General features: G+C 39.9%; 3 protein-coding genes across 6 annotated transcripts in view; 1 reads left to right on the top strand and 2 right to left on the bottom strand.

The window, feature by feature from the left end:
• The window catches only part of PRORP (protein only RNase P catalytic subunit), a 46325-nt gene extending 40075 nt beyond the window's left edge, over positions 1-6250 (bottom strand). Inside the window, exons 1-4 of one of the 2 annotated variants that reach the window (XM_068683343.1) lie at positions 6111-6227; positions 4873-5924; positions 3733-3780; positions 202-334 (exon numbers count right to left, since the gene is read on the bottom strand). In XM_068683343.1, coding sequence (XP_068539444.1) covers positions 202-334; positions 3733-3780; positions 4873-5888 — 1197 coding nt within the window. In that variant the 5' untranslated portion in view covers positions 5889-5924; positions 6111-6227. Of the gene's footprint in view, positions 1-201; positions 335-3732; positions 3781-4872 lie in introns of both variants that reach the window. The other variant, XM_068683342.1, reaches the window with a different exon arrangement.
• Positions 6251-6323: 73 nt separating this feature from the next.
• On the top strand, positions 6324-21119 carry PPP2R3C (protein phosphatase 2 regulatory subunit B''gamma). Of its 2 annotated transcripts, XM_068683347.1 has the most exons (13): positions 6324-6482; positions 6650-6777; positions 7901-8005; positions 8531-8643; positions 9519-9616; positions 11116-11186; positions 11570-11702; positions 12773-12828; positions 12902-12977; positions 13590-13726; positions 15123-15260; positions 17642-17701; positions 18394-21119. In XM_068683347.1, the coding sequence occupies exons 1-13, from the start codon at positions 6434-6436 to the stop codon at positions 18580-18582; spliced, it is 1353 nt and encodes a 450-aa protein (XP_068539448.1). In that variant the 5' UTR covers positions 6324-6433; the 3' UTR covers positions 18583-21119. The 2 variants fall into 2 exon arrangements, with proteins under 2 accessions (XP_068539448.1, XP_068539449.1); XM_068683348.1 differs by lacking the exon at positions 6324-6482 and having other exon boundaries at positions 6707-6823.
• LOC137857163 (signal recognition particle subunit SRP54) overlaps positions 19637-22357 on the bottom strand; it is a 32403-nt gene continuing 29682 nt past the window's right edge. For both annotated transcript variants that reach the window (XM_068683346.1, XM_068683345.1), the window contains one exon: positions 19637-21868. In XM_068683346.1, the coding sequence (XP_068539447.1) occupies positions 21656-21868 (213 nt within the window). In that variant the 3' untranslated portion in view covers positions 19637-21655. The remainder of the gene's footprint in view (positions 21869-22357) is intronic.

A 22357-nucleotide genomic window follows, 5' to 3' on the forward strand; every position in this document is an offset into this window, starting at 1 on the left:
AAAGAGATCAAGGTTTAGACACATTTTATCAACAGAACTGAATATATATACTATATATATCGGATACTTCAATTAAGTATCTAATGACTTATTAATGTTTAAAGCAAAGAAAAAATAAGATTTGTGGTGTTTTCAAAGAAATTTAATATTAATTATAAATCACCCTCCTAGCCAATGAGCCTGACAGTATGCAAGACCTACCTGTGGACTGGTCTTTCTGAAAGTGTCAGTTCCATGTATCACATCTCTTATTATTCTTTCACTGAGTCTATTATAGTCCTCTTCGCTGAGCTCACTATCCTCCAGCTGATGGCTGCAAACTGGGCACTGTCCACTGTATCAATAGTGAAACAAGAAAATAAAATTAAAAGAATTTTAAATAAGACGAACTGCCTTAAATTTTATTAACTTGTCTGACTATGAGCACATTTGGGGTTGGACCCGATGATCTCTCGAGGTTCCTTCCAACCCCTACAATTCTGTGATTCTTTCCAACAAATCCAACAGAGTAAAATTATGAGAAAATTAGTTGTACTCTTTCTGGGATGCATCCAAAACTCTGAAGTCATTGGAAATATTTTCCAAATCAGGATCAAAGAGTGAACTCCAGAGACATTTGAGGATTTAGGACTAAGATTCTGCAGGAGAGTGTGAAAAAGCTGTGGCTGCTTCTGGATTTTTGTATGATCTTCCAGAACTGTGCTGTTAGAAAGAGAATAATCTTTTTTAGAAATCTAGCCCTTTTTTTGGTTGTTGCACGTCCCACAGCCACAGCTGCTGCCCCAGTACACGTTCTGAATAAAATCAAAGTGCCATTGCTTCCAAGCACTATTTGTTCATTCCTTTGACTTTTTCACAGTTGTCCCTCCCTGTAGCCCCTCCAAATTAAGCCTGTACAGCAAGACAACGCACAACTCCATACCCAGGTCAGACCTGTGTGAGTCATGAACCACTGCCATGAACCTCTGGGCCTACCACAAAGCCATCGGTAAGGTGTGGGTAGCAGGGGCGGACTGAGACAAAACAACATGCGTCTCAGTGCTTCGGTTGTGAACTGCATGAACTCTTTTTTTCCCCTAAAAAGCTGGCTTTGAACTTTCACAGATAAGCTTTCTAAAGACAAACGAAGGAGCTAAAAATATACACAGATTTCGTGGTATATACACTTCATGACGTGCATCTGTGATTGTGGGCTAAAACTGGAGATGTTTCCAAGCTTAACTCTTTAACTAAGTGAGAAAGGAAAAAGAGGGGTCAGAAAGGACATTAACATACACTACAGAAATTCAGTTGGTTGTGTCTGAGCTCTCTTTAAAGTTCTTAAGCACTTCTTCAAAGAGTATTAGACGTGAGATCCACCTTGCTTCTTCATCACCAGACTGGAGACTCCAGCCACAGTACCAATAAAATAAGCAGAATCCAATGGTTTGTTCAACAGGCAATAAATTAAATAACATTTAATGGGTCTTTGATAATTCCCGGCTGCCAAACAATGAATTTTTCCCTGCTTGCTCCCCCTTACACTCCTCTTATATGCACGATATGTTGTTGATGCTTCATTTTTTCTTTTCTATCATGCTCTGTTTAGAAGCTTACATTGACCCAGCTGGACATACTTTGAAGTGAAGAAATAAACCTTCTTCTCTAAATCCAACACGATAACTTATTTTCACAAGCACAATCTCAGAACTGCATCAAAGGCTTTGAGCTTCAAGTGTTCATATGGAACAAGTTGTTCTCCTCTGCCTTTCTCCACAAAGATATCCTGGAGACACCAAGGGTAAGGCATTGTAATTTTCTAAACCATGGCAATCAGAAATGTGAAATTCTGCCAAAAACTCATGTCTGGTACACATTAATGCCTAGACCAGTATCTAAAAACAAACCAAGAGTGCATTAATTGCATTGCTGACCTCACTGACCATTTTATGATTTCATGCCGAAAAATTCACAGACAGAAAGCTTTCATCTCTGTAAAATATGTTCTTGTCCTTAAAACTCATTGACTGTTAAACCACTTTTTTTGAGGGACAGAGCTAGAGTATCACAGCACCTATGTATAACATGAAATCAGATGTGATAATTGGCTTAAAAAAAAAATCAAGCTGCAGCTTTCTGGAGCTGATCTTGGAAAACCAACACTTTTGTAACTCTCAAAGTTAGTAGAACTGGTCAGCAAATGTCAAGGTTTGCTTGTAGAGGGTTCAAGCTTCTGACTTTGACTATCACAGATCAAAGAAACTAGAAGCTCAGAGAAAGAAGAAAATATCCTGGCTATAAACATATTAGATATAACTGCCAGTATTTATAAAAAAAAAAAATCAGGACAACTTATAAACAAGCCTACTGAATTTTCAAGCTCAGCTTAGGGAATAATAGTTCCTTTGGACACCAGTTATACTGAGTGCAGAGACGAGTCTAGTAACAATCACCACATGTGTTTCAGATATACCTTAAAAGGGCTTTGTCCTTTATGCTAAGGACAAAAAAAATCCTTTCTTACAACGTAAAGATTCTTTCTGTCAAAAGACTTTCTCTTTTCTTGAAACCATTTTAACTTTATTTGAATGCTTACCCAGGCAAGTTACTTGAAAGCTATTTACTTCAAAATAAAAGGTATTCATATTGTTATCACAAAATAACTGCTACATAGCACCTCACCACCGCTGCATTCAGATTCATAACCCATGATAGCATGCGATGTGATCTAAGTCCCTTTAAGTCTGTAACAGCTTATACAGTAAGAAAACAAGCTTCTGCAACTTTTGAATTTTAAAACTTTAAAGGCTGAAAAAGGTTGTCTAGACTGTGTTGATTTATCATGATACAGTACAGTAACACACATTTATACATAATAACCCATTATGCTACAGCGAACAACCCCTACTCTTAGGGCAGGAGTTTCACCATTCTTTCATGGGCTTCAAAAGCAGCAGTTTCTGTGTGTGCTTTTGCTTGAGTAGCAGTGCGTTATTAACAACCACCACCTAGTGTACTACTGTGAATCACCAAAAAGGCCTAATCTATTGGAAACATTCTTATCATTAATACATTTGTAGTTTCCAAATTGCTACAAAAACACAGAATTAGGTTTCATATAGAGTGGAAACTTTACAATAGGAATCTACAGACGTAAAGAAAACTGTGCTGTGATAGAAACATGCAGCCAAGATAACCCTATGGAAAACCAACACAAGAATCATTTATTGTGTCCTCACTCAAATCAGGTGTGAAGGGAGAACCCTTGCATCTGTACAAATTACTGCAAGGTATGAATAGTAACAGAGAGCTTTTGAGATGACATCAATTTATACCCCAAAGCTGCTCTACTAAAAACCCTGTTAAACCACAGTATTGTAAAGCCAACCAAGAAGTTAGTCTTTAATTAAAACATTAAACAAATAAGCAATGCTGTAAAATAGCATTTTTGAAAAATATTTTTCTCTGTGTTTTTCTTTGTTTGTTTTTGATTTTTTTTTTGTCTCAACTATGCTCAGCATAACTCCTTTTCAACTCTACCTCTTCGGTCTTGCTTCATGCACAAGAATGATTTGGAAATTGGCGTCTGGGAAGTCATCCATACACAATGAAAATTCATATTCTCAAGGATTAAAATATTTTCTTATACAAAGATATAGAAAAAAAAATACCACTGTTTTTATAGCTAGGGAAGAAAAGCTCAAGATTTATCAAAGGACAACAGCTCACTTTTAAATAAAATGTTGCATTTACCTGTTGGTGATGTTGGTCAGGTGTCCTCTCCAGTTCTCGCCCGGTATACTAATGTACATAGGGAAAGATAGATGACAGTATTAGATTCTTATTTAACAATACCTAAATTACAGATAAAGAACAATTCTATTTTGGTCAATGTTTAGAAATAAAATAGACCAATCAGCCCTGCAAAGAAATTGTACAAAGATTCATGCGTAATTTAGCAATGTCCAAAAGTATTATATAATGAATCAGCATTTAACAACATGCAGAGAACTAGCACTGATCTCTCCAGTTTACTTTGTAACCAAGTATTATGAACTGTATAAAGAACCAGACTGCATGGTCAATTTCAAGCTGCTGCCTGACCCATTCATAAAGCACTTCCGAAAGCAGATGGGAAAGCAGGACTCAAGAACTCTGTGCATGTCATCCTGAGAGATTCAGAAAGCTACTCCATGAGTAATGGTGCTTATCCCAAAATCCTGTACTGAGACTTTGTCACTACATCATCAGCACTACTAGTGGTGCCATCACACTCACGTAAAGTCCTTTTTGCCCACAAGACCCAAACCAGAATAATACACGTGACAACACGAAATGGCAGACTTCTCTCCCTTTGCCACTGCATTTATTATGTGCACAATTACACATGCCATGGGCTTAGGGATAGTCATCCCCTTTCTCCCCTCCTTTCCTATTGCACACAATGATGCACAGAGGTTCTTTAATGTTTGTTTTACAAAGACAATAGGCAACCAAAAAAACTGATTCTTTGTTGTATACTCAGATCTCTGTATTGGATCTGGCTTTATTCACTAGTAAAAGCCAGTGCTAACCTGCTCTTCAGAAAAAGAAACAAACATTATTTAAAAGAACACCTATTCAGTTACACTCACAGACCTCACTTCTGTGCTTACTGTACCATCAGTTCCCTCTGTCAGCAAAAGTTGCTTCCCAATCTGCATTGTTTTTGCGAGGCTAATGGTGCTAGAAGTTGGCAGATTCTATTTCTGTTTGGGGACTCTGTGTCAAGTGCTTATTTATTTTCAGCCATCAGCATAAACAGTATGTTAAGGGATCTTATTAGATTTGATGTGTGGAATAATCAGAATCCCACCTTCATGAACTGGAGCTTGCTATTGGAACATTATTTACCTTTCAAACCACAGCTTTATACTCCGCATAAGCGTTTTGTGAGGATATATTTGGTTCTCTCTGAAATATAAGAGGATACCAAACAGCTCTTTTTGTAATTCAGGATCTTTCATACCCCTGCTGTAGTCAAAAAAGGTCTGCAGGATATCCAGCGTTGGCACCAAGTCTTTAGTCAACATTTCATGGTAAAGTTCGCATGCGAGGGTCATTTCTTGGTGACGGCAGGCCGCTTTGATACAGGACTCATAGTTTGTTCGTGAAGGAATCATAGCCTTTTTTATTTCTTCCAAGAGAGTCAATGCCTTTCTCCACTGATCTGAATTACTCAGCCCCCTGACAATAAGATTGTAAGCCCCACTTTCTAAAGTCTTAAATCTCATTTTCAATATATCATACACGTCACAAATCTCTGAAGTCTTCCCTTGCTGGACACACAATGCCAGGTATTTGACCAACAAGTTGTATCCAATGTCACCGTTACTTTTTGCCACGTGAGTCAGCAAGGACTTAGCCACGTCGATGGAGCTGTTGTACCTGATCATACTGTTAAACATCACTTCTTCGAACATTTCGGGTGCCTGAAAGCTTTCCCTCAGCCTGTTCCATTCCTCAGTCTGTAAAGGTTTTTCTGGAGGCTGCACGTTAGCAAACTTATGCCTCAACGCAATGGGACTTATCCGTTTCTTGGGGGCTCCTGCAGAGGAATGGAGGCGGAGTTTCTCTTCAGGTGTTTCTTTATTCTCCTCATCCCATCCTTTTTCTTCTTCATACACAACTTCAGGCCTTTTCTTGGCAGGAAAGGCATCGGCTCCTCTGGGACCTGCGGGTAGAGCCGTGCTGGAGGAGCTCACCGAACTGACACCGCCAACTTTCTCCCACCTGGGGCTGCCGAAAGAGACAGCGAGCAGCTGCTGACCCCTCGGAACGGGCCAGAGCGCACGGCACCTCCACAGCACCCCCTGCATCCCCTGGTGCCTGGCTCGAGAGAGGAGCGCCATCACGGGCGGTGCCGCCATCGGCTCAGGGCGCGGGGAGCTGGGGGTGCCGGCAGCCTGCAGGGGGAAGGGCCGGCAGCTCCTCTAGAACTACAACTCCCAGCGTGCCACGCGGCCCGGCGGCGGCGCGCTGCCTGCTGGGAGATGTAGTCTTTCCCCGCTTTCCCCCGCGTTGCCGCGCCGGAGCGCTGAGGAGCGCGGCTGCTGCGCGCGTTCCGCTCTCCCCCTGCGGGGCTCGCTCACCTCGCTCGGTGCGCGGCGGCCGCGGGCGCCTCGGTGCCGCGGGAGGCTCGCTGCGGGCCCGCCGCCCGCCCGCGGCGTGGAGCGGAGGCGGCCGCGCGGCGGACAGGGCACCCGCCGCCCCTCTCACCCGGAAGTGTAACTGGGCGCGCCCGCCGGGCTCACAGCCAATCACATCCCGCGGAGGGTATCACGTGTGACCCGTGGCGCTTTATAACCGCGCACGCTGGCAGCGGCCCGTTCCACCATGTTGGTTGAGGGCGCGGCGCCCGGAGCGCCCGGCGCGTCGGGTGGGCGCAGGGCGCATGCGCCGCGCGTGAGGAGCCATGGACTGGGCGCGGAGCCTGAGGGGCCGCCTGGCCGCCCGCAGCCTCCGTGAGTGGGGGGGGGGGCGGGGTGAGGGGGGGTGGCTTCATCTTCATCTTCCTCATCTTCCTCATCCTCCTCATCCTCCTGGGAGCCCTCAGCCGGGCCCTGTCTCCCCGCTGAGGCTGGCCGGAGCTTTGCAGCCCAGCGCGGGCCCTGCTGTCTGTGTCGCGCAGCCGCCCGGAGCGAGCAGGAGCTGAAGGAGGAGGAGATGGAGCTGTTCACGCAGTACTACGCGCAGTGGAAGGGCGGCAGGGCCGGCGGAAACCCCTCCTACAGCAACATCCCCCGCTTCTACTACAGGGTGAGTGCGGCGCGCAGCTGAACCAGAAGCTACGTTGTGCTGTAAGGTACTGGTGCTTATTCAGAGGTGTTTCAACCACAGAAGCTGAAATATCTTGAGATCTGAAAGGTGTGGATGTCCTGTCTCTGTATAATTAAGAACTTCAGCAGTTTCAAATAACTACCGAGCATCTTGTGAAAGGCCATGGAATAGTTTGGTGCTTGGGGGTTTCCAAAAGGTAACAAGTCCTGCTTCTCTTTCAGAGGTACTTCCCTTTTAACTAAGTTTTGGCATACAGGTGTTATAAACAAGCATTTTCCTGTTTCTGTTCAGACACCGTAGGCTGCTACTTTGTGAAAAGGATGGGTCCTTAGTTCTGCAGACTACAGATGAGGCTCTTGTTTGCATCTGCCAGAAATGCTTGGTCAGGCAACTTAACTGTGGCATACATCAGGTAGCTTTGTAGGACTAAGAAAACAGAAGTTTGACACCTTCACAGCGCTGACATTTATCAGCTTGACTGTTCACTGCTGTCTCACCTTCCATTGTCCCATATTCCCTAGGATTGTGGGTTACTGCCAATAAAGTTCTCAAGTACTTAGGTTTCAGTTGCTGACTATACATGTAAACATCCAAGTCCTGATAGTAATGGTACAGTTTTGTGTGCAGATGTTGGTAGAATTTTCATACAACACATTCTCCCGTCTGTTTTGCTGACCGAAACACACCTCATAGACATGTATGCATGTGAGAGTCAGGCCTACTATGAAATGGAGAGTGCTGCTCTCTCCTGGCTAAAAACACACTAATAAATGTCTCATGTGTAGCCTGTCTTGCACCAGTGGGAAAATGCTCCTCAGATGAGTTACCAGGTATGTGGTAGGTCTCCCTGTCTCTCATGTCAATGTTCCGCTTTAAATAAGTATTTCAGTAATGAAATAATTTGAGACAGTATGCAAATGTAAAGTACACCTGTAGAAGAAGCAGGTACCACACAGCATTCTGGTTGATAGTATGGTATTTTCTGTTGAGTAAACAGCTTCCTCTGAGGGTGTGAGTCAGGGTTACCTAAGAGTACTCACTTGCTGTGTAGTTTTTGAATGGTATCACTGTACAGAAAACTGAAACATTACAATGCTTCTAGCTGCCAGCTGAAGATGAAGTCTTGCTTCAGAAATTAAGAGAAGAATCTAGAGCTGTCTTCCTGCAAAGAAAAAGCAGAGAGCTGTTGGATAATGAAGAGCTGCAGGTAAGAACATATTTTCTGTACGTCTTGTAATGACTTCTGACAAACTTCCTTTCTCTGCACAGTTCGAGCTTCAGTCATCAGTCCACAGAATCTTGTGTGGCCAGTAAGGTGCTTTGTATTTGGGCACGTTGGCTTATTGTGAAGTCCTAGATAAAACTAAAGTGCTGAAAAGTCTTTGGCTGGTAAGACTTCCTCATGATGTACATGAGGATTAAATCAATAGCTTCTAGTTCTCCAGCACATTCTGTCAATTTCCTAGTGGGCCCAGAAGTAATAAGTGTTTACATATCACTGAGAGACTCCAAAGACAGCTGAGTGTATCCTAGTTGTGTGTGTGTAACGCCAGTTTAGAGCAGTGGAAGTACTGCTTGCTTGCTTTCCTGGCTGAAGTGATGTGTACCAATTACCTGAGATAGCATTGCAGTAAAAATACATTTTCGCTGCACTTCTTAGATGCTCTGTCTTATGCACATTGATGTATACAGAGTGTTGTTTACTTAACCGAATATCTAAATGCCTTTCAAGAATCTCTGGTTTCTACTGGACAAACATCAGACATCACCAATGATTGGGGAAGAAGCAATGATCAATTACGAGAACTTCTTGAAAGTCGGTGAAAAAGCTGGACCTAAATGCAAGTAAGGCTTTCTTCTCTTGTATATGCTTACTGTGGCCAAGTTTAAATGGTGCTGTAACTTTTAACTGCTCAAATAAATAGAGACAGTTTAATGGTGAGAGAAATAACATTTGTGAGGTTATTGCTGAACATAATGCTTTACGTCCTTGCAGAGGTGTATTGCCTGCATCTCTGCAGTCTCTTTTGATAGAGTTCTTTGCAAAAGAGAATACAGTGTTCTTTTGAAGAAATTTTCATCATAGTATGTTTATGATGTTAGTGTGGACGATAAACTGCTCATTTCCTACTTGGAGAGGAAATCATGTCTAGCAATACTGCCTAGCATTCTGTAATATCTTTTGATGGAACATTTCCTACCAATTTCTGTGTATGTCATGAAATGAATATTGCTTTATGTTCCTATGGGAGATGAGTGTCATACACAGCTGTGTTGTGTGTGTAGCTTTGTGACTGTGTGACTGAGTTTTATGCAGAAGCAGATTAGTTGTCAGTACCAGCAGTTCCTTTTATTATGGTTACACATATGCTGTAGAAGGTCGGGAGCTACCAAATATATTGCACTAAAGAGAAATTAAATTGGAGAAAAACTATTTAAATTCGCACATTGAAGAGTATCACATGTAGGAGCAGTGAAAGCTGCTGCTTTTTATTGAGTTTACTATTGTTACTTGGGAGGTTCCCAACTAAGTGTGTACCTGCTATGAATGCACTCTACACTTGTTGGCTGTAGCATAGTAATTCAATGTATTTGAAGACACAGAACACGTTCTGTGTTGTTAAAAGTCTTTAAAGTGTCTGAGTTTTGGGTATGGAACTGCATCTATCAGTACAGTGTAATTAGATGCACAGTTGTAGCTTTGTGTTTGTGTTCTACAGGCAGTTCTTCACAGCCAAGATCTTTGCTAAATTACTCCATAACGATCCTTACGGGAGGATATCCATCATGCAGTTTTTCAATTACGTCATGCGAAAAGGTTAGTTGATATTTCCTCTTTTTTGGTGAGATGTTTTATTTTCAATGCTATTTTAAGCTCTATTAATTACTCGCTGTCTTCCCCCGAAACAGTGAGGTCTACCTCTTGATTGCTAATACTGTTCTCATGGAGGTTTGAGGAGTTTTTGTTACTGGGAGGTGAAAGCTCACTATACCTTTGAAATTCACCAGTCAGCAAGATCACCAGTCTGTTTATTGTATATATTATCAGTCTAATTTCCTTTATTTGGGCAGTATTGAGAAGAATAAAACAATGAACTTATGTGGCCAGTGTGATGTAACCTCTGGGATGAGACTGTCTAGCAGACAGCTTTGTCTACCAGCTGTTTTCCCTTCTACAGAGCATTAGCTATGTCTTCTGACTGTGCTTGTCCAATATGTAAATGTGTTCTTGTCCGTGTCAACATAGCCTTGCTATATCATCAGCTATTTTGGATTATAAGTAGCCTTTTGGTGCTGAAAAAAATACACATGAATAAATGACTGAATTACTTTACTGTTAATTAACAGCAAAGTTAATGACTGAATAATAGTGAAGCATTTCCCAAAGCGCTGTCTAACTCCAGAAACAATCCTTCAGGAGAAACAGTGGTTGAGTTTGTTGGCTTTGTTGCACAAGTCAAGCCTGGTACAAGTGTCTTGAATCACTTCAGAGAGTGTGATGCACTTACCTGTAAGCTTCAGCCAGCCAACCTCTGGCATCTCTGAGTGGTACTTGGTCCACCTTGCCAAGCACTTAACCCTGAAGAGAAGAATGTTGGTATGAAGTACGAGTCATGCTTTGTAAGAGGAGCTTGTAAACTGCTTCTTCATAAAATGTAAGTTAGATTTAGCAGAGTGTGTGGATAAGTTTTCTGTCTGATCTGTGGTCCATCTCCATTACTGTGCTTTAACAATGGCAGTGCAACTGGAAAATGCTGCTCTTCAAGTTGTGACCTTAAGGTTTCCTGACTTAACTCCTGCAGCTCTGGGTATTTCTGCCATTAAGCACGTTGTCCTGTAATTTATCTGATTGATGCACTGGATCTCAAATAGATGCTTGTGCTATTTTAATTCTACTGTTGGGGCGGTTGGGTGTAGCTGCAATGCCTCACGCTACGTGAGGGGCTGCAGCAATCTAACAAGCAACCTGTATGCCATGTTGTACAGCTGTTTTTAATGCTGTGGGAGTAGTTCGGTGAGAACAAATCCATATGATTCAACCTACCAGATGAAATGTGGTACCTGCTCAGCCATTACAGCTGGTTATTACAGGGCAGTCTTGGCCACAGCGTACAACACATCACTAGTGACTCTTAGCGGTTTGGAGACCGAACCAGGCTTTCTCAGCAGGGTTGGTACCTACCTGCTTAAATCTCTGAAAAACAGGAAATGTAGAATTAATATCTAACAGTTCTGCATTAATAACTTCAAATTCTGGTGAGGCTTCAAAAAAAAAACTCTCCAGATTTTTACACTAAATTGTTTTCTGTTTTGCAGTGTGGCTTCATCAGACAAGAATTGGTCTCAGTTTATATGACGTGGCAGGACAGGGTTACCTCAGAGAATCGGTAAGTACATTCTTGGTTAATGTAACTCATGTGATAGAGCATCAAAAGAACGTAATCTAGATTTGGGGAGGGCATACTTAAGATAAATATCAATCTGTATACTAGAAATCCAGTGGTGAGATCTAATTTGTAACCTTCTGCTTTATTTGCAGACCATTTCAGTCATTGCACCACATGTACGTGTTACACATCTGACCTAGGATTTCTTGTGCACTGATACTAGCTCTTCTGCCTGCATTTGTGTTCTTTCCTGCGTTGTTTCTGGGTTGTATTTTTAATTAAGTGTATGTGACAGGGGTGCAGTGTAGCAAACGAATATGCTTTAAACAATAGTAGTGTTTAAAGCTTCTGTGTGTGTGCTCTTTTCTTTCTTAATTCTGCAGGATTTAGAAAACTATATTTTGGAACTCATCCCTACTTTGCCACAGCTGGATGGCTTAGAAAAATCTTTTTATTCTTTTTATGTCTGCACAGCAGTTAGAAAGTTCTTCTTCTTTCTGGATCCTCTTAGAACAGGTAGGTCTGTGTTTTTCAAACTCTAAATATGTGGGAATATTTTCACTTTTAAAATGTTTCTACCAAAGCTACTTGTGCCTTCAAAATAACATATAATTGTACTTGTAGTAGGGTTGAGTCTTCCTGTGGGTTGGGTTGTCTGCTTGCACTGCTAATGAGTTGTAGTGAGGTATCCATCAGCTGAAGTAGTACAGAGATACTGGAATTAACAGATAAGACAATTGTTTCATCATAATGCATCATTAGCAGTAGCTAATTTTAAAAGTATTTAAAATGTGTAGAAAACACAGTAACAGGTAACTATGAACTGTGGGGCAGAACATCCACAGGGCTGAGGAAATGCTCAAGAATGCTTATTGTGATGCACTTCTCTTGTGTTTAAACTTGAGTGTACCATATAAGCTCACTAGAAAAGGTTTGCAATTACAGCTGTTAATTCTCTTGTTACAGCTGTAGCTTACTCAGACAAGAGTTTGATTTCCGTCCCCCATCATTGAATTAAGTCACAAACCATGCGTTATCAAGATTTTGTTGTGCCACTTGGAGATGTCAACATGATGTGGGCAGTACCCTCTAGCAGAGATAATAACAAGCATGTAGAGAGGGTGTATGTGAAACTACAATGTTGTCGTTCTGCACAGCTATTTGTGCAGCGTCTGCCCACAGGTAAAAGCTTCATTGGCGGAAGTTTTTGTCAGGTCTGAAGATGTAAAAATAATCATATCACTTCAGAGTCAGTGTTTTTCTAATAAACATTCTAAGCATATGCTTTCTTTATATTTTTTTTTGTTACACTTTGGGTTGAATATTTATATTTTTAGTTTTCTAGCTTTCGGAGTTGCAGCCTAACTCCTACCAATATCAGTCTAGTTTTGTTCCATCATTTGAAAAGCCACTTTTATTTTATCATTTAAATGACTGTATTATCTGTGATGTAAGAATTTGTTTTTTTGGTACTTCAAAAAAAAAAAAAGACACTTTTTTGTGCTGAGAACCAGGTAAATGAGAACAGCCAAATGTATGTGTTGGCTAGGTGACTGTTAAAATGGATTTTCCTTTTCTTGCTGCAGGGAAGATAAAGATACAGGATATTTTAGCTTGCAGCTTCCTGGATGACTTACTGGAGGTAAAGATCTATTAACATATACTACTGTATTTTAGTTTACTATTTCTGAATTCTAACTTTCTATTTCACTTAGTTAAGGGATGAAGAACTCTCTAAAGAAAGTCAGGAAACAAATTGGTTTTCTGCTCCTTCTGCATTAAGAGTTTATGGTAGGTTCCTTTTATATGTGAACACTTTTTTTTCCCCTCTACCTTGTATGACTTAGTCAAATTTCTATTGTTATTTTTCCTGTTATTTTTTTCCTCTTTAAATCCTCCCAATAACTCGTCTTTTCAACTCCTTTAGCCATCCTTTCAGTGTATCCTCCTGACTTTACAGTTCTCTAACGTTGCTCTTTACATTGGTTTTATCCTGTCATTTTCTGCTCCCTCTGGCGTAAGGTACAAGGTCCCTATGTAAACTTTTTTTTGACAGTTCTGTTCATGCTTTTATATCAACTTTAGTTCTTTTTTATTTACAGCAGATCTGTTTCAAACATGTTCTTGTCAGTCTTTGACACCTTTGTATAAACAGCCTTTACTTTTAAGCTGTTAACTTATAGTGGAACTGTTAGTGCCTCCTTATGGGAGCTCTGTCGGCCCAGTCTGTGCCCCATGTTGTGCTCACTTGTGTTGCTCTGTGAATATTATTGTGGATCTAGCAGATTCTCACTTAACTTCATTAATTTTATAATGAAAATTAGTGTTCAGCTACGTTTCCTTTCTCCATTGAAACAGTTTGGTAATATAGGGATACTATATTTTGTCCTGTCTCCTCCCTAGGGCAGTACTTAAACCTCGATAAAGATCACAATGGCATGCTCAGCAAAGAAGAACTGTCCCGATACGGAACAGGGACTCTCACCAACATATTTTTGGATCGTGTTTTTCAGGAATGCTTAACTTATGATGGAGAAATGGTAATTGCATACTTATACTCGGTTCACAAGATAAAAGCTTTTTCTTATCGACAAGGAAAATGTCTCATAAACAGTATCTTTGGAAAAAAAAAGCTTGGGCTGGTGTAATCTTTCTTTCTCACAGTTCAGAGAAATGACAGTGCAGCAGATTAGAAAATTGGTTTTCTAACATCAAGATGATTGCAGTGTGGTTGGTTGGAAGACAAGTTGCTTGCTTTGAGAAGTAGTGGTGTGAGGGAATCCAGATAACCTAGTATAGAGCTTCTCTACCACTTGTAGATTAAATAATACAAAGTGCATGTTGAAAAAATGTATAGATATAGCCATGCTTTTTAATTGTTTATTTAGAGAGACATTTCATACTATTGCAAGTTGCCTTCATGATGAAATGTGCAGGTTAGCTAATAGCATTGGTTCTTGTTGTTGTTGTAGGCTTTACATAGCTGTGAAATGTGAAATCTAACTAAATTACAGTTAAAACCTGAGCCCTATGTTTATTCGGAAAGCTTGAGTTAATGCATCGCTGCTTATGTCTGCATTCAGATGACTTAGAATCCATAGAATCACAGCATCACAGAGGTTAGGGGAGAGAGAACCTCCTAGTTGCCTCTGGTTTGCTGGACTTGTTCCTCTGCAAAGCTGCTTTCCTCTAGTTAGCCCACAGCCTGTACTGAGGAATGGGGTTTTCCCTCCCTAGATGCAGGATTTTGCATTCCCTCTTAAATCAGTGAGATTCTCATTTCTCCAGTCTGAGGTCCTTCTGCTTGGAAGCAGAACCTGCTGGTGTTTATGGTAGACATGGTTATTACATTCACAGGACTGTAGGATTTTGACCCTTGGTTGTCACAACTGTATGTTAATCAGGAAAGCAAGAATCAGTACTAGTGGACAAAGTAAGAATACTGAAGAAATGCACAAATATTTGCTTTCTAATGCTTTAACCACATGGTTTGCCAGACTACTACTCTGGTCTAAGAATTGAGTACTTTAATTGGTCATGTAGTTTACTCTTGAAAACAGTGGGATTACTACTGGATATCTCTAATTTATGCTTATGACAACTTATTACAGCTTTTTTTTTACACCTTTAGGCTGCTGAGCATACCTAATCAGTTACTGAGCATTGTTTAAAAGTGTATACGGAGCCTGTTTAATTTGGATTTATGCTTGGAATTCTATTTTGCATCTAAAATGGCAGGATCTCTTATCCTCAGCAGTCACTAGAAACTAACTTTTCTGTTCGCATGGCTGGTAGCAGCCATTTTCTATTTCATGTCGTCTTTTTCAGAAAATAGACTGATCCCCTACAATGAAATAGCTGCCAATTATAATGTTCCTGCTTGCAAAATCAATTTAGAAAGAAGACTGTAATAAACGTGATTGTGTCTACTTTTAGGACTATAAAACCTACCTGGACTTTGTACTTGCATTAGAAAACAGAAAGGAGCCTGCAGCTCTGCAATATATTTTCAAACTGCTTGATATAGAGAACAAAGGATACCTGAATGTCTTTTCCCTTAATTATTTCTTTAGGGTAAGTCTCTTTATACAGGTAGGCCATTTTCTGTGTTTATGGTGTTATAGCCTGTGTGCTTCTGCATGCAGATCTGCAGGGAATCACTTTGAATTACCAATACCCACTGGGAGGCTAGTAACTACTTGTAAGAAGATTTAAAACATTAAAAAAAAAAAATTGCAAAACTTGGAAAGAATTCAAAAGGTATTTCAACATTTTATCTGCAGTTGAAATTAACTGTTTTGATTTCATTTAGGACAGATATTTTCTATTGATTTCAAAAAGGGTCCTTAAAATTACCTAATTATTACCTGTTAAAATCTCTTATGATGGTTCTGGTTGGTTATTGCTCATGCTTTTAGTTTCAGTGTAATCTTCAAATACAGTACAAGAAATGTAAATACTGAAATGCAGTGCTGGTCTGTACATACAGCTGTGGGGTTTTTCATCCAGGGTGCCCTGTGAAAAAGCTTCTCATATTTAATACTTTGTATTTGTATCTTTTTTTTTCCCCAAATGGGTCTGAAATAATTTCTTTTGAGTTGATTTTAAACTTAACCTAAGACTGTAAAGTATCCCTTTGAATTATGGTTTGGGGGTGGGGTTCTTTTTCTGGTTTGTGGTGTTCTTTTGCTAATTGATACCTTGGGTGTCTTGGGAAGGGGAATGTCAGAGTAAAGTAGTATTTCTGTTTGTAGGTTCTCAGCTTGGGACTACATTTTTGCTGTGATTGGTTTTGGCTGAGTTGAGAGCGTGATGCTTTTTGTTCATGTTCAAGGCTGCCTTTTGGTGATATTTATTCAGACACAGGGACAAATGCTTCAGTTTTCTGTATGTGGGTCTTCATATTATAACTTTAAAAATAAATGTCATACTTTTCCCTGTGCTCAAAGTATGAAGAACAAGGTACATACTTCACTTGAATCATTAAGTGTTCAGGCCTACTCAAAGGCATCGTCTACTACCTACCTTCTTTATGTTCATACGTAGGTTTATTGCAATAAACTTTGGTAGGGACAATAACCATATAATTTTATAAACAAAAAAACAGGAGTTCTTATCTTGAAGGCTTTTCTTAAAAAAAAAAAAAAAGGAAAGGTTGTTTTTCTTTTTTTTTAAAAAAAAAAAAAAAAAACAAACAACTTTTTCAGCATTTTGGAATCAGAGTAGTTTAGGGTGGAATAAAACTTTTGGGATCACCTGCTCAGAGCAGGTCTGGCTTCATAGTGAGGGTAAGTTGTTCCTGGCCTCATTCAGGCAAATTTGGAGTATTTCCAATGATGGAGACTCTGTAGCCTTTTTGGTCATTTTGTTCCTGTGCTTGACCTTGCTGAGAATATCGTCTCCCCTAACTATTTCCCCTGTCTTGCTCTAATCAGAATGTCTCTTGCTACAGTTTAATGTCCATTCCTCTTGTCCTTGTACTGTGCATCTCCAAGAGGAGCATGGCTGTGTCACCTCTCTAACCACCTGCTAAGTTGCTGAACTAGTATGTAGATTTCTACATTAACTTCTATCTAAAATGTCTAGATTTCTACTTTGGCTTTCTGTTCTCCAGGCTAATTGATCACCTTATCAAGCCTCTCTTCCCATCTGTGCTTGCTTTGGCTACCTGAGCATCCTGATGGCCCTCTGGTGGGTTCACACTGGTTTGTGAATGCCTGTCACAGCCTGGAGAGCCTCAGGCTGCATCTGGACCATAGTGATACAGCTGTCCTGGCAGGGCTGTGCAGCTTGTGCTTGTGAAGCAAATGGTTTTGCTCACAGTCATTGTTTGCAGGCAGAGGTTTGGTGATGCAGCTCTAAGTAGTCTTGCATTAACGGAGCTAATAATAGCGAATACCATTTTACTTCAGATCAGAAATGCCTACTTAGAGCATGAAGCAGGAGAATCCTTCCATGCCCAGACAAATGCTCAACTAGGCAAATGCACTATCTACTGCATGTTATTTGATCAATCCCAGTACAGGTTCCATTTTCAAAGCAATTGCAAGTCAGTAGCCACACTGCTTTGTCTGTCTGCTGACTGGTCTTTCCCCTTTTCTCTTTCTCTAGTCTGTATTCCTCACTTTGTAGGACAACTGAACCTTCTGGTTTGAATGTATTCCTATCTTGAGTGGTGAATAGTGATATTCAAGGGTCTGCATGTCCTGTTTGCAGAATGCTCAAACGCTGGTCATAATGATACTGGGTTCTTGTTACACTAACTGAGAGCTGTGCACCCAGAGATGTGTATCACTGGTTGTCCTAACTCACCACTGTGGAAGAGAATTGGTTGCGAGCTGTGCTGTTAATACTATGTCACAAGGCAATACAGCTTAAGATGGAGAAGCATTTAAAACAGTTTCCTACAGTGTCAGTATAATACTGAACTACTTTTTCTAACTTTTGTATTTTAGGCCATTCAGGAACAAATGAAAATCCACGGACAAGAACCAGTTTCTTTTCAGGATGTGAAGGTTAGTTTTCTTCAGTAGAGAACTACATGAAATATTTGAATAAAGATTTTATAACTTGCATCATATTGTAGTTTCTAGGTTGATGCATATTTACTTGCAGAGTAGCAGAGGTGAATCTGATTTGTTACAGGCTTGAAAATGTCTTTCTGTTCAGCGGTTGCTTAGTAAGAAAAATCTGGTATTCAGCTGTTCTAGTTGTTTCCATATTTAATAGATGCATTGGCTGTTAATATGTACTGCTCTACCTTAAAGATATTTTATATATCTGTTTCATAGTTCAGCATCATCCCTCTGGGGAGGGTGTGGAGTTCACTAAAACCAACTGTCAGTAAAATTCTCCTCACTGCTGCCTACTAACATCTAGCAGTTCTAGCACTAAAAGTATGAAAGCTTCTATAAAGCTTAACTCACACAAATGAACTGAGCTTCATGTTGCTGCTTTGAGCCCAAAGCCTCCCCAGAAAAGCAAGTTCTTATTTGAGATCTGTGAGCTGAACACACTGGTCTTATCTGTAGCTGCTATTATGTTTTGTATCTTAAATTATTAGAGACTTGTTTTGTAAACTGGTGAGGATGGCACTAGTTATCCAAAGATCATTCTGTATATAGTATATAATGTCACTGTTATTCTACTCATTAATGTGTGGGGGCTTTTTTCCCCCCAATTTCATCTTTTTTTTTTTCTTTTACAGGATGAAATCTTTGATATGGTAAAGCCTAAGGATCCTTACAAAATCTCCCTTCAGGATTTAATCAATAGCAGTCAAGGAGACACTGTTACCAGCATTCTAATTGATCTGAATGGGTTCTGGACATACGAGAATAGAGAGGTCCTTGTGGCAAGTGATAATGACAGCACTGCTGACGTTGATGATACGTGACTTTGAACAGGAGTAGACTGTATCCATTGATATCTCTAACTGAAGCATTCATTAACTGTTGGAAGCTGGAGACATTCATTATTTGAATCAATGCCTCTTCCATTTTACTCCTCCCCACCTTATTCCCCCTCAAGCATATAATATAAAATGTGGTACAGAGGAATTGCAGAACTAATTCCTGAAAACAAACCAGCAAGTCTTGTTTAAGAGGTAACTATGATCTGGTGTGTGTGTGGTGCTTTTTTTAAATAAATATTTGTGGACTTTTTCCTTAAACACAAAGCCTTTTTTATTATTTGAATGCTCTAATATAGAATTCTAATATAAAATGTGAATTTATCCTGTATGTGAGAATGTGTTTCTTGGGTATCCTCAGCACCACCCTGTACCCACACAGGGCTTCCCAGAGCGTTCCTTGTGGCTACGTGTAATGACAGCACTATTACATGTCCTTCTGTGAAGGCAAAGGTCTTCAGCAAGACCTAAACACCTTAGGCATTTTTCTTAATTTATATGTCTATCTTTGTCTGGCAGAAAGGGTAACTATTCAATTGGTTCAACATTTATTTGCTTATCTACTTGTGAAGAGGTTCCTGGACAGAAATGGTACCACCCTAGCGGTAGGTCTGGTTGAAACTAATCCAAATACCTGTATAAAAGCTTTCACCAACTTAAATTATGTAAAATAGTTGCATAGGAGGTTATCTTAACTACGGCTGTAGCTCATCTATGTAATTAAAGAATAAGTGTTTTACTGATTTAATGACTTCATGTAAATGTTCCAACTTTCAGATAAAGTTAGAATAGTTGCAGGCCAGAGATGGTTGTAGTCCTACTCTATTTATTAGGTTGGGTAGTGCTGAATTGTCAAGTACATCAACAAGTACTGCATAAGGTTGTAAGGAAGGGGTGGTGGCAGTGTGTCCTGAATTTCAGTGCCTGGATTTTCCACTAGGATGTGACTCAAAAAATACAAAGTGAACAAGCATGTGTTCCTGGGTGTAGGCATAAACTTTCAAAGAACACACAGTCTCAAAGGAAAAGCCACAGCCAATTTTCAGTTCAAAAATCATATTAAATATAAAATAACCAATTAATGCATTTACAGAAAAATTAAACCATTATGAAAGTAACCACTTTCATACAGTTTGCAAAAAAACTGACGGGAAGGATTAAGTTAAGGCACAGTGAGTAATACAGCATTTTATACAAAGAAGTTTAACCCCGAGGCAGTGAGAGCATTGCTGATGTAACAGATAGTTGGGAAAAAAGAAAATACAACTGACATTTTCTCTGCAGAAAAGCAAAGCATCCTTCAGCTCTACAATTTGTACTCTCGAGCTAGGGGCTGCTTTTTATCTTTGCTATAGTACAAGAACTCCCAACATGATCTCTCTTTCTCTGTATTCCCTACACAATACAGAACCATACTCTCCTTTGCAGATGTTCAGGGCTATGGCATGGTTTTGCACAGCTGTCAGCACCCTCTGCATTACAATTCAAAAAGGCAAAGAACAGAGCATCAAAACAGATCAAACAGAGCTGATGAATGGATCTTACTCAGATTTGCTGAAGTGCTGGAATGCTAGGGGCAGATGAGAAGAGAGAGTTTGAGTTGTATGGGATGCTAGTTCAGGCAGAGTTGTTTGAGCTCTGCAAACTAAGAGCTGAGCTTTCTGGCCTGTGCTGTTCCAGCAGTCTCCTCAGGTAGCTGGTAGTGGGACCAAAGCCAGGCAAGTGTGATGATGCCCAGCATAAACTTTCTCTGAAGCCTCTTCAGGTTTATTTTTAGAAGTCTTGAGGACAAAAACAACAATCCCTACAGTAACTAGTACAGGTCTTCCACTCATTTATCAACAAACTTTCTGCATAGACAGTGACTGGGACACACACAGTTGCTTGTTTATCTGCCTGCAGGAGCAGTACCTGATTGTCCCAAAGCAAACCATTCACCTTGAACAGGGTAGAAGCAGGATCGTGGTCACTGCACTAAAATTCTTTTAAGTGAATGGTATTTGGGGCTGGTTATGAACTGGAGCCACCTGCATTTCACTTAAACAAAAATGAATATTGTTTCAATATGGAAACAAATGCTTTTCATGTTTAAAAAAGTCATAAGCCTGGTTTTCTAATCTCCAGTTACATATATATTCTGCACTAGAGGGGAAAAGATACCTACAGTGGCCCACTCCTTATAAATAAATGTTAACCTTAAACAGTTTGCTTGTTTTATCAAGTATGCTAACTCAAGTAATTTATGTTAAAGTTTTTGTAGTTACAAACTAGTACCATACGTGATGTCCAGTAATTGCTACAATTCAGCAAGACTTCAGTTTACGTCCCAGCCCAATTCAGAGCAGGTAAAGAATCTGTTAATTCTTGGAGTGACAGCATCTTACAGCTGGTTCTGTACTTTGCTACAGCACTACATAGCGCAGCTGAGCACTATTAGCCCCCAAAAGTGCTCATACTAGTTCATAAATACTTAAGGGTGTTTACAGCCTCCTTTAGAGTTAAAAAAAAAAAAGAAAAGGAAAGTGTTCCATTAGGCCCTTAAATCTAATTAACATTAAATCTAACCTCTCTTGTGTTAGTAACGGAAAAAGATACATGCACACAATAGTGACAATAAATAGGGGAATTCAGAAGCGATTATAATGACTTGTGAGTTACAGGACATTGATTCCTATCAATCTATTCATAGAGAGCCAAGTTGCAAACAACGTGCAGATCAGAAATTGGTGTTCACAAGGAGGAACAGCACTGCATCTGCAATCCACTGTGCCAGACAGCAATTTAAAGGAAAGACATTTTTACTTGCTTTACACAGAAATTCAATTTTAGACCAAATGTTTGTAGTGCAATTTTCATTTTCACTGAAGTGCCAATTTGGCAGAATGCCTCAGCCTTTATTAGGCAGACAGACTGAAGAGACATCACCTAGCTCTCTCCTGATCAATAAGAATGCTGTAAGTTGTATTACACTGAATAAGTATAATCCTATTTTTCCTCCTTACAGCCAGATCGTGACACCTGACGCTTCCTATTTCCTACATTATACAGAGCTTTATACTTAGGTAGGGACAGTAACTACATCTTGTTTATTTTCCACAACAGAGTGGCTATCTCCCTCATTTTCAAAGTTTAAATTCACAAATGAAGTACATGTTGTTGATTCAGGCTGGTCTGTCTGGACAGGAGCTTCAGCTTGTGCCTTGTTCTGCTGCTCCTGATGCTGTCTTTCTGCTTCTTCTGATAACTTGTTTTCTTGTTCCTCCTCTTCCTCCTGAAAATATGTAACCAGATTCGTAAGTTACTGTTTACTTGAAATAAACACCACTTACCTTCTGTAACAACATACCAGTTCTATTACAAGAAAAGAATATTTGTTCTGCTACAGAATAGTCACTAGTTTATCACAAGATTGGGTGTTTGTTGTTTTTTCTCCTCTATAATGGGAATTCTAGAAATAGCCCAAAGTGATGGATTAAAGTGTGTTACATAAACAACAGAAAAAAAAAGACATCTAGATAAGCAGTTTTTAATCAAAAGTAGCAGTGATAGGTCCACCTATAAAGCATTTTCAACCCTTAATAATTAAAAGCTATTATAAAGTACCAAAGCTTTAAACGTTTCACATTTCTTCCAAATGAGATTTACTAATTTTTGTATTTTTTTATTTTTGCATAAAGCACTGGCTATCATTCATTTGAAGTTACAGTTCAGAACAAATGGTAACATGATGATTTACCCTTGGCACTTCCTATCACATGAA

This window comes from Anas acuta, chromosome 5 (genome assembly GCF_963932015.1).
Source record: "Anas acuta chromosome 5, bAnaAcu1.1, whole genome shotgun sequence".
Taxonomy (NCBI): Eukaryota; Metazoa; Chordata; class Aves; order Anseriformes; family Anatidae; genus Anas; species Anas acuta.